This window comes from Cyanistes caeruleus, chromosome 22, assembly GCF_971803275.1.
Source record: "Cyanistes caeruleus chromosome 22, bCyaCae1.hap1.1, whole genome shotgun sequence".
NCBI lineage: Eukaryota > Metazoa > Chordata > Aves > Passeriformes > Paridae > Cyanistes > Cyanistes caeruleus.
The window spans coordinates 1,609,582-1,625,453 of record NC_141722.1 but is presented as its reverse complement, the minus strand read 5'-3'; the positions used below and the strand labels follow the sequence as shown (position 1 = coordinate 1,625,453).

At 54.0% G+C, this 15,872-nt stretch overlaps 1 protein-coding gene across 11 annotated transcripts in view; it reads left to right on the top strand.

Moving 5' to 3' along the window:
- EPHB2 (EPH receptor B2) overlaps positions 1–15,872 on the top strand; it is a 119,384-nt gene that overhangs the window by 85,728 nt on the left and 17,784 nt on the right. For all 11 annotated transcript variants that reach the window (XM_086860684.1, XM_086860683.1, XM_086860689.1 and 8 more), the window contains exon 6: positions 11,782–11,906. In XM_086860684.1, coding sequence (XP_086716810.1) covers positions 11,782–11,906 — 125 coding nt within the window. The remainder of the gene's footprint in view (positions 1–11,781; positions 11,907–15,872) is intronic.

Here is a 15,872-nt window from a genome sequence, read left to right as displayed (position 1 = left end):
GGAAAGTGCCTTCTGCTGAACCAGGGGCTCCCCCAGTGTGCCACCATCCCTGCTCTGTGCAGGGAGCTGATGGAGCAGGGCTCACCTTCTCCTCCTGTGTTCCAGGTGGCTGATGGAACTCTCCTGCTGCCCTTGGTAGTCACAGCTCTGGGGCAGTTACTGCAGGGAGGTTACTGCAGCCTCCTGGCCCCGTGTCCTTCAGTCCTTCTTGGGGTCCCTGGGGGTCAGTGGGGTCCCTGTCAGAAGGGATGAGTGTCTGTGTGCTCCTGTGTGAGCAGGAAGATGCTCACAGTGCCTGGCCCTCACAGGCTGTGGCTATCCCTGCCCTGGCAGGGGTGCAGGAAGCAGCTGCATGGCCAGGGCTGGGCAGGGAATGCTCCTCCCACGGGGAAAAAACTGGTATTTCCAAAGTTTCCCCTACACACAGGGAACCTGGTGCAGTTTGCCATGCAAGAGAACAAGGGATAAAGTTCAGTCTTAGTTAGCAAGACTTAGTGATGCTCCAAGGGCTGGAGACCCTCTGGAGCCAGGCTGGGAGAGCTGGGGCTCCAGAAGGCTGCAGGGAGACCTCAGAGCCCCTTCCAGGGCATAAAGGGGCTCCAGGAGAGCTGGAGAGGGACTTGGGGAAAGGGATGGAGTGACAGGACACAGGGAATGGTTTCCCACTGCCAGAGTGCAGGGATGGATGGGATATTGGGAAGGAATTCCTGGCTGTGAGGATGGGGAGGGCTGGCACAGGGTGCCCAGAGCAGCTGTGGCTGCCCCTGGATCCCTGGAAGTGCCCAAGGCCAGGTTGGATGAGGCTTGGAACAGCCTGGGGTAGTGAAAGGTGTCCCTGCCCATGGCAGAGGGTGGAAGAATCCCTTCCAACATGAACCATTCTGGGATTCCATGGATTCTCTTTCAAGGACTACAGCTCTAAGCTTTCTGTGTTGGAAATTTTGAACTCAGGTTGTTCCCAAGGACAGTTATCATTGCAATTAATTGGCACTTTTTGGGAAAGTCTCGTGTTATGGAAAATCTGGAGGGTGTGGGGGTCTGGCTCCCACCGTGTTCCTGCTTCCCAATAGCCTTTTGCTGGGGACATGCTCTCATCTGGAGCAGATGAATATTCCAGAGGAGTTTTCCAGGAGGTGGGGAGCACCCTTGGCACCGTGTGACCCCCCAAAGCTGCTCTGGCAGCGGTGTGGGGGGTACCAGCATCCTCTGGAGCAGCTCCTCCTTGTGGGAACAAAGCCCTGCAGGCCGGGTGGCACATGCAAATGGAACTGCAAACCCCACTGAACAAAGAGCTCAAACACAGCCAAACCCTCGGCTGCCCGGGCCAAGTCGCTGGGCTTGTGGCATTAGCAACTGCTTTAAAGGCTGTAATCTACACCAAAGCCTGCCTTGATTCAAGTGGGGCCACAGCCAGGACCAGCTTTGGGCTGCTTTGCCATGTTTTTAAGATTTTCCAGCGTTTGTAGTTACAGACTCAAGGAGCTGCAGGCTGGGCCCACTGGGAAGTTTTCCAGACACTTGACACAGCGATGTGGGCCACCTTGCCAAGAACCTCGGGAACAAAAACCTCACACACTGTGAAACACCAATTTTCCAGAGCTTCAGCAAGTCCAGGAATATCCCAGACCTGAGGATTTTTACTCCTTTAAGGGCAAATGTTGCTTAATTAATTAAAGAACCCCAGTGCTGCCATCCCTTGCTTTCCTTTTCTCCTGCTGGAGAGAATTGATTCCGAAAGGTACTGGGGGGACAAATGTAATAATCCAAGGAAAAGTTCTAGCAGGAGAGGCACACACACACACACACACACACACAGGTGCTGGTGGAGGGGCTTCTGGAGGTCTCCAGCCTAACCTCCCATGCAAAGCAGGGTCACCAGGGTCCCCATGGAGGGCAGGAGAATCCTCCCTTCTTCCATTCCTCGCTGTGGTGCCTTCAGGGCTCGTGTTGGAGGAAGGCATCTGAATTCAAATGCATCTGAATTCAAATTCAAATCCTCAATTCCAGGAGGGCCCATGGTGTGGAAGTCTGTGGTGCTTAAATGGCAGGAGAGAGTTTTACCCAGAAAAGCAGAATATGAGAGAGGTTTCAACCAGAGGAACTGATTTTCAGTTCAATACCTGGATGTGTTTGGACTCTGAGCTGAACAGGAGCACAAAAACACGGGGCCTTGGGGTCAGTGGTGGGACCTGGGGTGGGGACATTGGACAGTGGTAGTCACCTGCTGGGGACTGTGTGGGACTGGGGTACTGTGGGGCAAGGAGGGAGAGCTGCTTGGATGAGGTGTCCTGTGGGTGAGACATCCAGGTCTCTGGGAATGTGGGGTCAGTTGTCCTGGCTGTCCCTGTGCCCATGCTGGAGCAACAGAGGCCCTGTGTGCTGCTGCCACTTCAAAAACAGCTTTCCAGACTGCTGGAGCCTGGATCCCAGCCTAGAGGTCTCCAAGCCCTGTGGATTGAAGGTCAGGACAGCCCTTGCTCCGTGACTGATCACAGCACTGTCCTGGCTGCTGCACAGCATCACCTCCAGCCTCCCTGCACGGGCTGTGGGAACGCTGGGCTGGGGTGGGGAATGCCCTGGACCCACAGGGAATCCTGTTCCCCACTTACTGGAGCTTCCTGGGTTACCCACACAGACCGAGTCCCTGGGATAAGGCAGTGAGAGGGAAGCTTTCCCCCTTCCCCCAAGGTTTCCCAAGTTTCCCCCTTCACCACAGTGGCAGGACAGTCACAGGCATCCCCTGCCAGATGCTCTGCCAGAACTTTCTCCCCCACATCTCCCCATTCCCTGCCCTGTCCCGTGGCCTCTGGACTGGCTGGTGCCTTGCAGCATCATGGTGCATTTCCCTGCCACTCTGTCTTCAGCCGCGGGTCAGGCAGTTAATCCTGACCCCGATCGCAGCCGCTGCTGCACGGGGTAATTGAAAATGCCAGAATTCCCTGCTGACCCTCCTATAATAAAAGCAGTTCCCCCCCTGTCCAGTAACCTGACACTCCAGGGACCGAGATCTGTCAGGAGGGCTCCGAGGAGATGCTGGAAAGCTCCCAGCTGTTCACCTCGCTTTTTCCCCTGGGTGATTTCAAAGTGTTGCCGGGGAGAGGCCACGGGCCAGGCTGGCTTTGCTCTCTCTGTGTCGTGAGTGTTTTCCAGAGCAAATGTTGACTCTGTCTGACATGACATGGGTTAGTGGAATTAAAGTGATCAGAGATAGGGGGTTTGCTGCCTGTAACCTGACTCTCCCAGCTAAGCCAGCGGAGGAACGGGACGCTTTGATTTTACCCTCTAGCAGGGAATAGGGGCTGAGCCTTGGGACTGGCAGGTGAGGGGGGGCTGGCTGCAGAGTGGGGGTCTTTCAAATGGCTCTAAAGATGATGAAAGAGAAGCTGTGGAAAGATCCTGATGTCCCCCCTGCAGGCTGGAGCCACACAGTCCCACAGACACTCCCAGAAGCTGCTGCCAGCGGAGTCTGAGCCCCTGGGCTGCTCCCAGCAGTGCTGATGGCTGTGTCTTTTCCCATTTTATTTCCTTTACAGCTGCACTCCAGCTTCCCAGCCTTCCTTCCCACAGGTCCTTCCCAGTGTGACCTTCCATGGGTGGCCCATGGACATCTGGCCAGTCTGAGCTGGATGTGGGCTTGGCTCACTGGGAGCCAGACCTCCTAAAAACCACTGGCAGTGGTGGCAGCCCAAGAGTCAGGACCTGGCACAGAAAATTGGCCTTTGCTATCAAAGTCTGTTAGACAAGGATGCCCTGATGGGTCCTTTGGGATGGGATGATATGCTGAATCATAAAATCACAGAATCCCAGACTGGGTTGGGTTGAAAGGGACCTTAAAAGGATCTTATTCCACCCTCTGCCATGGGCAGGGACACCTGCCACTATCCCAGGTTGCTCCAAACCCTTTCCAACCTGGCCTTGGACACAGAGATGAGGCAGAGAAAGGAGGGATGGGAGGGAGGTGACTCAGGATGCTGAAAAAGCAGGGCTGTGAGAAGGGAACAGCTCCCAGATGAAAGCTCTTGTTGAATAAAAGAGGAAGATGTCCTAGGAGATGTCCTGGGGCTCCTGGAATTGCTCAGAGTTGTGATGTGGGGATGGGCTAGAGAGACAAACACATGAGCTGCCTAAGAACCCTCAAATCAACTCGGAGACACAGAAACAAGGAGGGAAATGGGTTTATTTCTTTCTCATTGCCCCAAAACAATTCTTCATTGTGTGATGCCCCCCTGCTGCTTTTTGTCAGCTTTCTCCTAATGAATCTCCCTGAGCTTTGGAGAGAGTTTTACATCCATTTACATGAATTTTGGATGCATCAAGGCTATCTCATCCCTCTCCCAGCAGAAATGGGATGATAGGAAATGCAGGAACAGCCTCCTCCCTTCCCTGAGCTGAGGGGCACAGCCAAAAATCCTAAGGGACTTTAAAGATCCTCCAGTTCCAACCATCCATGAACAAAAGGAAATACTTTCATTATCATTCAACTGTTCCACAACAACAATATGCTTTTTCTAGACTCCTCCTTCATTTAGCTACAAAACCCAGAAAAGTTCCTGCAGTTGGAAACTGGAGTCCATAAATTTTAACCTGCAAATAAAAGGTGCATTTTCAAAGAGAGTTGAGGGGAAACCTCCCCAGAGGCACAGTGGGCTCAGCATCATCTGAAGTTCTCAAAGGAAGCAGGGGATGTGTCTGGAGCATACTCAGGGGGTCAACCACAAGTGTTTCAGCTGTTTTTAACTCTGCCTGGCTTTGTGCAGATGTTCAGACCTGGGTGTTATGGAGCTTTTCCCAATTCTCTGCTAAATTGCTGTGCTGTGATGTTGTCTCATCGCGCTGCCCTGGGTTTGGTGTGACCTTCTTCAGGTTTTCCCGTGATTAAAAAGCGATTGTTTCTTCTGGAAAACTCACATTTTGTTCCTTCTTGTTTTCTTCCATATCCTTCTTTCCCTTAATACTTTTCATCATTTCCCAAAGAAGCAACGATTTGTGTGAAAGTCAAATTCTGGCTGTGCCAAGCCTGAGGCTTCGTGGTGCAACCAACACCCCCCTTTTTTGTCCCTACAGGAGATCAGGCAAATCCTTACTTACAGAATGCAAAGCCTCTTGTGGGGGATCAGTGCTGGTTAAGCTGCCTTTGTGTGATGGATCTGTGCCACCTGGGGTTTGGTTTCCCTTAGCACAAGCTGCTGAAGTAGCCTTGAGGTGCTGCTCTGGAGCCATGGAGCTCCCTGGTTCCGTGCCCAGGGAGGTGTTATCCTCATGTCACAGCATCCTCAGGGAGCTGCTCTGTCACAGGGAAACCTGGACGTGCTTTCAGTCAAAGATGTAAAGCTGTAACGAGGGATGTGCCTGGTTGGGATCTTTAGCAGAAGCTCTTTAATAAAAAAAAAAAAGAAGCTCTTTCATAAAAGTGGCTTCAGCTTCATAATCAGGGCCCAGACCATGACTTGTGATCTTTTTTTTTTCCTCTTTCAGACATGTTTTAAATGCTGGATGTGCCTGGCAAGCAGGACATGGTGAGGCTCATTTACAGGGATGTGACAGAAATGAATGTGTTTGATGACCAAAAACTGGCATTTTATTTAGAGCTAATCCAAAGGGTGGTACAGAGGGGCTGCTGAGGGAAGCCCCATGCTTAGAGGTTTAAAGATTCACCTCATACAGCTTCCCTTCCCTGCTGTGGTGTTGGGCCAGAAGCTCTGGGAGTCCCATCCCAGCAGCATTCCTGGGATTTGGTGCTCTGGGGAACTGAAGGGGGCAGTGGGAGAGGAAGGCTCAGTCCTGCCAGCCTTCACAGCTCTCCTCTGCTCCGTGTGGAGGCACCTGGGCCTCTTGGGACATCCCTTTCCTCAGCACAGTCTCTGGAATGGAATGGAATATAAAATATTTCAGCTGGAAACCCTACAACAATCATCTAGTCCAGCTGCTTGACCTAGACATGGAAAATGAACCTGGGAGAGGCCAGAGCAGCACAGCCTGGGCTGTGTCTGTCCCACACCATGGCTCTGGGACCAAGGCCAGCCACAAGAGGACAGGATGCATTTCCTTGGCTGTTACTCTGTTGTTAGATCAGAGCATCAGGATATATCAGACCCACTCTGACACAGGCCAGACCCATCCTCACAAGAAGCATTGGCTTCTGTGAGGATGAAGCTGCTACACTAATTTTGGGAAGGTCAAAACCAGCCAGGTCAAATCCACCTGGATTTGGTGCTTCCCTTACCAAACCCCACTGGGACCCCACATTTCATGCCCAGTGTGTGTTTGATCCTTCCTGGGAGACAGTCAGACAAGCAGGACTTAAGATCCCAGTTTTTGCATGAGGATACCTTCAGGGAAAATATTCTGTGTAATGGGATTTGAGACCTGGCTATGTCTACCTTGTGACACTGAGCCAGCCTAGTTTGAAAGGGCAATGTCTTGAGGTGTCTTTGAATCCCAATTTGGTTTGGGTTGAAGGGGCTTTAAAGCCCATCCCATTCCACCCTCTGCCATGGGCAGGGACACCTTCCACACTCCCAGGCTGCTCCAAGCACCGTCCAGCTGGCCTTGGGCACTTCCAGGATCCAGGGGCAGCCACAGCTGCTCTGGGCACTCTGTGCCAGGGCCTGTCCACCCTCACAGGGAAGAATTTCTTCCCAATATCCCATCCAGCCCTGCCCTTGGGCAGTGGGAAGCCATTCCCTGTGTCCTGGCCCTCCATCCCTTGTCCCCAGTCCCTCTCCAGCTCTCCTGGAGCCCCTTCAGGCCCTGGAAGGGGCTCTGAGCTCTCCCTGGATCCTTCTCTTCTCCAGGTGAGCACCCCCAGCTCTCCCAGCCTGGCTGCAGAGCAGAGGAGTTCCAGCCCTTGGAGCATCTCCATGGCCTCCTCTGGACAGGCTCCAACTCCTCCAGGTCCTTTCTGTGCTGGGAACCCAGGGCTGGAGGCAGCTCTGCAGGGGAGTCTCTCCAGAGCCAAGCAGAGGAGCAGAATCCCCTCCCTGGACCTGCTGCCCACACTGGGGGATCAGCCCAGGACACAGATGGCTTTCTGCCATTCCAGCCCTGGCACAGCTCAGGGGTGATCCCTCCAGGGAGGTGATGGCCATGCAGCTCTGCTGGCAATACCTGAAGATGGTGGGACCTCCTGACCCCCATTCTCCCCAAGTGTTCCCAGTTCCTGAGCTCTGTTTGTGCTGCAGAGCTGTCAGCACCCTCACACTGATCCTGCAGAGCTGCCCCGAGCCACACAAGCCTGCTCAGCTGCCTGGATTAAGATAAACTGCCAAAAGCCCAAGGCCAGCCTGGGCAGGGGTCTGGCTGTGAGCAGCGTTGTGTGGCCGTGCAGGGGCTCAGGGTGGTGACCACGGAAGTGTCACTCGCATCCCTCCCTGCCCCAGAGGGGTCACCGTGTGGGACATGTTGGCTTTGCACATTAGTGGATTTTCATTAAGCTTGTTTCACACTCCAGTGGTGGTTTTGGTGTGGTTTATTTCTCCAGCAATTCAGAGAAGCCACAGGGCTCCACTGTGAGGAATCTGAGGAATCTGAGGCCATCCCTGATGGAGAGAATGCAGAAAGAGCCTTCCAAGGACTGCAGTGGTTGGCTTTGCCTCAGTGCTCAGTGCTGACAATGCCAAGGGCTGGGTTTGATCCCCACATGGACCATTCACTTCAGAGCAGACTCAATGATCTTTGTGGATCCTTTCCAACTGTGAAATCTGTGAAATCAAATGATATTGAGGCTTAAGGGATTCAGTCAGGAGCAGTGTTTCCACCAGCTGTGGAATGAAGGAAGGTTTGTTTGTTTTTTGGTTGGTTTTTGGGACACACCTACCCTCGGAGACCCCATCAGGATAAATCCACCTCTGTTCACAGCCTCATGGTGACATCACAGCGTGATCAAGGCTCTGAGAGTGGGGACTCTCCGTATCTGATCTCCTCTGTGTGTCACAGGGCACAGTCAGCTGCCTGGGCATCGTGTCAGGATCCAGCTGAAGCTGTTCCTGCTGCTCAGAGAGCCTGTGGGAACCCCATCCATGGGGATCAGATTCTCTAGGTCTCATCTGGACACAGTCCTGAGCAAAACGATCTGATTTTGAAATTACTCTGCCAGCCTGTGGGGACCAAAAACATCCAGAGATCGCTTCTGACCCAGACCTTCCTGTGACTTCATTCCTGTGCACTCCCTGGTGTCTGTGATAAGAGGAGCAGTCAGAGGACAGCAGGGAGGAGGTTCCTGCCCTTCCAGAGCCACTCCCTTGCCCCAAGTGTAGGAAAGACGCTGAGGTTGCTGTAGTCATTCATCTCGCCTGCCTCCTCCCACCATGCAGCACATTTGCCTCAGTAAGCTCCTTAGATGAGCCCCACCTCATCCATTTGGATCTTTTGCTGAGCCAGACAGGAGCAGGTTCACCAGGTACCAGATGAGTCACACACGTCCTGCTGTAGCTGTTGTCTTGTTCATCTCCCTCAGGAGAGGCAGGAGATGCCTTGGAGAAGTCCTGTACTCCCAGGCTGGGGAGCAGTGCATGAAGAACATCCCAGAGATCTCACTTTGACCAGGAGAAACCCAGAGCTGAGGAGCTTCTCCAGCTGCCAGGCCACGGAACCTGTGCCTAAATCACGGGATGTTGCCACATCCCAGTGTTGTGGGACAGCTCTGGCTGCACATGGGCCCTGTCCTGGAAAAGCCTGGTGTGTAAATGTGAGATCAGCTCCCAGAGGAAGCAGCAGAGACACCATGGGCTGTGTGCTCCCCTCAGTCCAGTGCCATCCCTGCCACAGGGCATCCACAGCACGGCCTCATCTTCCTTCTTGTCTCCAGAGACAGAGATGTTTGTCTTGAAAATCGCAGATGTCCCACGGAATCTGTGTCAACAAGGAAGCAGCGAGCTCCGGCAAGAGCTGACAGGCTCCAGAAACATTTACCTGTGTTTTTTCTTCATGCCAGCATGAGAAACTGTTCCCAGGAGTTTGGAAAGATGTGGCCTGAAGCAGTGGGACAGGGATGTCAGGGCGGGAGGGGAGCAGTGCCACGGAGCTAGGGGAGGGCTGAGGTGACACAGAGTTTCAGACTGCTGGGTAATGGGGCTTTGCTTGAGCAGAAATCAGTGGAAGGACTGGCCTCAGGATCTGTTGGAATCATGGAATGGTTTGGGTTAGAAGGGCCCTTGAAGATCATCTTGTCCCACCCTCTACCACGGGCAGGGACACCTGCCACCAGACCAGGCTGCTCCAAGCCCCATCCAGCCTGGCCTGGGATAGGAGTTCTCTGCTGTCTTTCTAGTTTTGTTCTCCTGGGCAAAATGAAGAGCTCAGCAATGCTGCTGAGGCTAATCCTCACCACACCTTCCTTCAGGAGTGCAGAAACCGAGGCAGGTGAAGGAAAATGGTGCAGCAGTGTGGTGGCAGACCTGGTGTTACCCAAACCCAGCCCCTTGGCACCCAGACATTGGAAACTGGAGTGCTCCGAGTGGAAAAGCAGCAGTGAAGAGGCAGACAGTGCAGCAGAAAAATGGCTTTTGTTGGTGTGTTGGAGAGGAGTTGCTCAGTGATAATTCATTGTGATGTGCAGGAACATGCTGGGGCCGTGCTCGTCCAAGCACCACGGTCCTGCCAACGCAATCCCAGCTGGCACAGCTCCTGTCACTGCCCCTGATGCCAAGGGGAGCCAGCCTGGAGCTGGGTGAGAGGTGCCTTCCTTTGGGTGCTGCTCCTCCAGGCTGTTTCTCAGAGCTGTCAAATGAGTTGTTCTTCCATGAAATATTGTAAGGGCTGGACTTGGGAAAAGCCCATCTGAGTGCAAACCTCTCTGCATCCATTTGGCCTGGCATGCAAGTGATGGGGAAGCTTTCACGCTACCACTCTCCCACCCCTGAGGCTTCCCCCGTGCCCTGAAGCTGCCGCAGCGCTGAGCCTGTGCTGGCAGATGTGCCAGGGTTAAGGCTGGGCTGGAGCTGGGGCTGGGCAGATGTGCCAGGGTTAAGGCTGGGCTGGAGCTGGAGCTGGGGCTGGCAGCTGGGGATGGCCCTGCACTGCCAGGGATGTGCCAGCAGCAGGCTGGGCACCCATGGGTGACAGGGGTGGGTGGGTGGTGTCGGCTGCTCTGCTGTCAGCAGCGAGAATCAGAGAATATCCCAACTTGGAATGGACCCACAGGGATCATCGAGTCCAGCTGTTATGAACAGGCCAGGAGACTAGCTCCTTTTAAAAAGGCCTTTATTGAAGGACGCAGCTCTGGGTTGGGGGACCGAGGGGTTGCACACACCGCCACTGGACGTCGCAGAGGAGGAGGATCTGTGCAGCTTTGTCACTAGGGCAGAGCTGGGCTCTCCTTCCTCACGGGAGTCCCTAGGAAGACTGTTTTACCTGCTTGTAGTCCCCTGGCCCTGGACAAACATCCCAACAATCCCAGCCTGGGCATCCCTGGGAGCGTTGTCCGAACACTCCCGGAGCTCCGGCAGCCTCGGGGCTGTGCCCATTCCCTGGGGAACCTGGGCAGTGCCAGCACCCTCAGGGGGAAGAACCTTTCCTGAAATCCAACCTAAACCTCCCTGACACAGCCCCAGCCATCCCCTGGGTCCTGTCCCCGCTGACAGAGCAGAGATGGGAGCTGCCCCTCAGGCTTTCCCTGCTCCCTCAGGGCTGGCAGCAGCTCCCCAGCACGCCGGGCCAGAACCGCTCCGAGTTTCCCATGGAGGTGGCAGCTCCACGCTGTGGTCCAGCACAGGTCCCTGGGCAGCTTTTCCCCGGGTGTGGTGCCCACCTGGCCGAGTGTGGGGCCGTGGCCCAGCTGGCCGGGGATGGCAGGGCCCGTGAGGCCGGCGGGGCCCGTGTGGCCGGCGGGGCCCGTGAGGCCGGCGGGGCCCGTGAGGCCGGCGGGGCCCGTGAGGCCGGCGGGGCCCGTGAGGCCGGCGGGGCCCGTGTGGCCAGGGCCCGGAGCAGCGGCGGGGCCCGTGAGGCCGGGGCCCGGAGCGGCGGCGGGGCCGTGCTGTGCGCCGGGCCGGGGGCGGCCGGTTCTCTCTCCATTGTCAGCGTGTCAGGTCAGCTTTGTGCTGCCTGCTCAGGCTGCTGGATGCACCTCCCGTGATTGGCATGTGCAGCTTGCGGCCCCAGCCTGCCTCAGCCTTGGGAAGCTGCTCTGTGCAAACGGGAAAGAGAAAAACACCGATTTCCCCAGGGCGGGCAGGGAGGAGTGCATTGTGTGGGGCTGGTGGGGCACAGTGCTGTGCCTGCTCCAACCGTGGGCTCCTTCTGCCATTTCCCTACTTGAGACACTCTCCTGTTGCCACTGAAGATGAATAGATCACACGCACACAGGTCGAGGTGTGGTGAAAAGAAGAGAGAGTTTATTTTTCCTCCCAGGATTTATAGGTTTCTGACCACAGCCAGGGATTGGATGGTCAGGATAACACTTTCCCACTGCACTGGCCATGAGAGATGCCCATCACAAGACGTGTAACAGAAAGAATGTACACATATCTATGTTTACAGTTGCTGTCCTGGGAAAGTCTTTAGAAAACTATGTTAGCAAGCTCAAAAGCTGAGTTTTCAGAACACTGTCCTACATGTTTTCTAACTACCATTTGTTTCCTCCCCTCACTGCTCTCTACAAACAGCAAAATCCAGGATCTCCTGATCCCTGGACACCTCTCCCAGTGCAAGAAGTGAATTCCAGAGCTCCAAACAGCAATAACCCACCTGCCCACCTCCTGCCAGGGAGAGGGTTCTGCCTGTGCAGGTGTCTGACTGTCCCCCTCTCGTGTCTGACTGTCCCCCTCTCCTGTCTCTCTCTTCCAGCCCCTTCTGCTGTGTCCATCATGCACCAGGTGAGCCGCACCGTGGACAGCATCACCCTCTCCTGGTCCCAGCCCGACCAGCCCAATGGAGTCATCCTGGACTATGAGCTGCAGTATTACGAGAAGGTACTGAGGGACCTTGGCAGGGGTCACCCACAGCTTTTGGGGAGAGGAGGGGCTGCAGAGCTTCGCTGAAGGGCATACAGTGGTTGGTCAGCAGGAGACTTCTGCTGCATGTGGGTGACACGTCGGTGACAGTGGCTGTCAGTCCTTGGGGTCCAGTGATGGTTTCAGTGGCCCAAGTGTAGAAAATCTGCTGGTCACCTCCACAGAGCTGGTGGCAAGTGGACTCATTGCAAGGAGAGCAGGGTAGCCAAGGTCCAGGGTCTGTTTTTTCCCTTTTTGTGTCCTGGGGCATCAGTAGGAAGTGGGAATGACAGGGAACATGCAGTCCCAGGCTGGAGCACACTCAGTGGGTGTCCAGCATTTGAGATCTTCTGGAGTTCTGTCCATGGGTGCATTTGCACCAAAGGTGAGTTTGGCATCTCAAAGCTGCTCCTTCCATAACCTCCCTGTCCAGGCAAGCAGAGGGTTTTCAGTCTGGACTGTGCCAGGGTGTCCATCCCACCAGTGCCTCCTCAGAGACCTCAGGACCACGTGAAGGTTGGTGTCAGGCTGAACTTCATCTGTACAGCCCAGAGGAGATGGGGAGCAGGAGACTTCTCCTTCCAGGAATCTGCCCCCTTGCACAAGAGCTTATAAACTATACATTATAAATTGCAAACTAACTAATTAAAAAGCTTTATGATTAAATGGAACTGAAAATATTTTTCCCAGCAGTTGCCGGAAGAAATGATTAATCCCCCCCACTGCCTGCCTGTGACCTATTTTCTCATCACCAAGAGCCAGAGGGAGAATGGGGAGGAGGGGGGGGCTTCTTTGTAAGCTGTTAAATAGGTCCTGACCTATATTGCATAAATCACAGCCATTTATTTTGACCCTTGGAAATGATCCCAGAATACGTGGCAAGATGGATGAGTAGATAACAAGACAGATCTGGGAAGCAAGAGGGGTCCTTTCCCTGGGGACCCTCAATGTAGAGGAAGAAGATCTCAGGGAGTACATTCTCCTCCTCTTACTTTATCTTAGTCTTTCACCTTCTTTCTTTCCTCCTTCTCCTCTGTTTTCTGAGGGAGGCTGTAAATAAAAGGAATTTTTGTCTAAAAAATGGTGCTGCTGTTGGTGGCCAGTCTTTGCAGGCACCCACATCTGCCTGTCCCATTATCAGAGTTAGGGCACAGCTTGTCCCTGATGATGGGGACAAGTGGCCCCACTCTCAGGCACTGCTGTTCATGGGGCACTAAGCCTGGCACAGAGGGCAGAGCTGGGCCGAGGTTCTCCCCATCCTGGTATTTCAGAGAACCATGGAATGAATCCCAGAATGGTTTAGGTTGGAAGGCACCTTAAAGCTCATTCAGTCCCACTATCCCAGCTTGCCACAAGCCCTGTCCAACCTGACCTTGGGCACTTCCAGGGATCCAGAGGCAGCCACAGCTTCATTTGGCACCCTGTGCCAGGGCCTCACCAGCCTCACAGGGAAGGATTTCTTCCCAATATCCCATCTCTTCCTGCCCTTGGGCAGTGGGAAGCCATTCCCTGTGTCCTGCCACTTTATCCCTTGTCCCCAGTCCCTCTCCAGCTCTCCTGGAGCCCCTTCAGGCCCTGGAAGGGGCTCTGAGCTCTCCCTGGAGCCTTCTCCCGGTGAGCACCCCCAGCTCTCCCAATCTGGCTGCAGAGCAGGGGAGTTCCAGCCCTGGAGCAGCTCTGTGGCCTCCTCTGGACTTATTCCAGCAGCTCCAGCTCCTTTCTGTGCTGGGACCCCAGGCTGGGGACATCTCACCAGGGCAGGACAGAGGGGCAGAGTTGTTTGAACCCCATGAAACTTTTTTTTTTTTGCTGGTTCTTGGTTTGAAGAAGGCCCAGTTCTATCTCCCCAGCCCTGTCTGTGCATAGAGACACTGGATCCTGCTCTGGCTGTTGGGCACAGCTGAGTCCCAGGTGAGTCCAGCCATTGCAATGCTGAGTTTTGCAATCAAAAGCCATTTACTGGATCCCTGGGAACAATCCCAAAATGCAGGGCTTTGGCTCTGCAGAGCTCTTCCCCTGCTTCCCATCAATCCAGCAGTTGGATGTGGTCTGTGACACATCCCAGGTGTGTTCTCACTCCGCTGCCAGTCTGTGCAGAGGTGATTTCCTTCCAAATATTTCATTACAAACTGTCCCATGTGCTCCTGAATGCTCAGCAAAGATCTCTGGAGCTGGTTAAGTTGTTTCTGGTGGAAAATTTTTTCCCCCCCTCAGTAGAAAATTATATTTTATTTTCATTAAAACAGCTCAAATGAAGAATAGCAGCATACACAACGTGTATAGAAAACACCTTGGCTCTTCATTTTTATTAGATTCTCTTCTATATAAAGACATAAATTAAATAAGAAAATAGAAGAATTTATTTTAGCGTTGGCAGAAAAGAGCTGTTCACAATACCTGAAACAAAGGTGTGTTTTTGTTTCCCTTCCACAGATTATTTATAACACTGCTATTCTTAGATGCCATTAAAAATGCCTGTACAAAGGCAACATTATGAGTTTCTTTCACGTGGAGTTGGAGCAAATCCACGCAGATTGTTGCACAAACACTGCCTGACGTGGCTGCCCTCTGCAGCCCTCACCTTAATGTGTTTTTTTTTTCACTTCCAAGAGGCACCTGCCAACGTTTGTCTTATTAAAAAAGTCTGTCTTGTCTTCATTTAGAAAGGGCGTAGTAGTTTTTATCCCAAGTTGCCAAACTCATCCCAGAGTGTGGGAACTGGAGACCCATTGCAGTGTCAAGGACTGCAAAGAGTAATTAGCCCTCCTCATTATGCAAAATGATTGGGTTTGATGATGCTCAAAGTCACCCGTTTTGGAATGTTTGAAGACATTCAGCCCAATTTGGTCACCAGTGCAGGATTTGAGGAGGCAAAGGAGCCCTTTGATGTCTCCAGCCAGTGCTGGACAAGGGGCGTGGGCTGGCTGGGGGATGAAGGGTGGGGGAGACAACCTGTGGAGGTGGAAGTGGAGGTGGAATTAGAGATCCTGGTGCTCAGGAGCTTCTGGCCAGAGCCCAGCACCCCAGGACAAGGTGATCCCAGGGCTTGGACCAAGGGTGTTGGAGCTGCTGCTCCCAGGCTGACTCAGGGGACATCCCTGCCCATGCCAGGGGATGGAACAAGATGGTCTTCAAGGTACCTTCCAACCCAAACCATCCTGAGGTTCTGTGGTTCTCTGACTTGTTGGACTCTGTCCTGCAGTGTTGGACACCAGAATCCACGAGCCTGGAGCCAAAGCTGCTGCCTGGTGTTTCCCATCTGTCCTGAGCAGGGGCTGCCCCTTCACCCAGTGCTGCCCAAATCCTTGGAGGGGGCTCTGTCCCAAGAAAACTGGGAGTTCAGGGAGATGGAGAGGAAATCCTGCCAGGGAGCCCTGGGATAGCCCACCTGCAGTCCCAGACCCTGCCCAGGGCCACGCTGGGCACTGTCCAGGACTCAGTTGGCTTGGGAGAGGCATTCAAACACTCAGAGGATAATTAAAGTTGGAAAAGCCCTCCAAGATCAGTCAGTCCAACCTCCACCCAACCCAATGCCCACCAAGCCACACTGCCAAGTGCAGAATCTCATTTTTTGAGCACTTCCAGGGATGGGAACTCCACCACTGCTCTGGACAGCGTGTGCCAATACCTGAAAACCCTTTTAATGAAGAAATGTTTCCTCATATCGAGCTTGCACTTCCCTTGGCACAACTTGAGGCCATTTCTCCATGTCCCACTTGATGGGATTCCTGGCTGGGGGCACAAATGTCCCCACAAGTGGTGGATCCCTGTGAGAATCCAGGTGCTGTGGATTCACAGATGCAGCCCCAGCGTGGCTGGCAGGACCCTGCTGTCACACGTGGGCATCCAAAAATGCAGCTGTGTGATGGTTTGGCACCCAGCCCTGGCGTGGCTGTGTCCTGCTGTGTTTGCCCCCAGGGCTGTGGCAGATGCCACTGTGCAGGC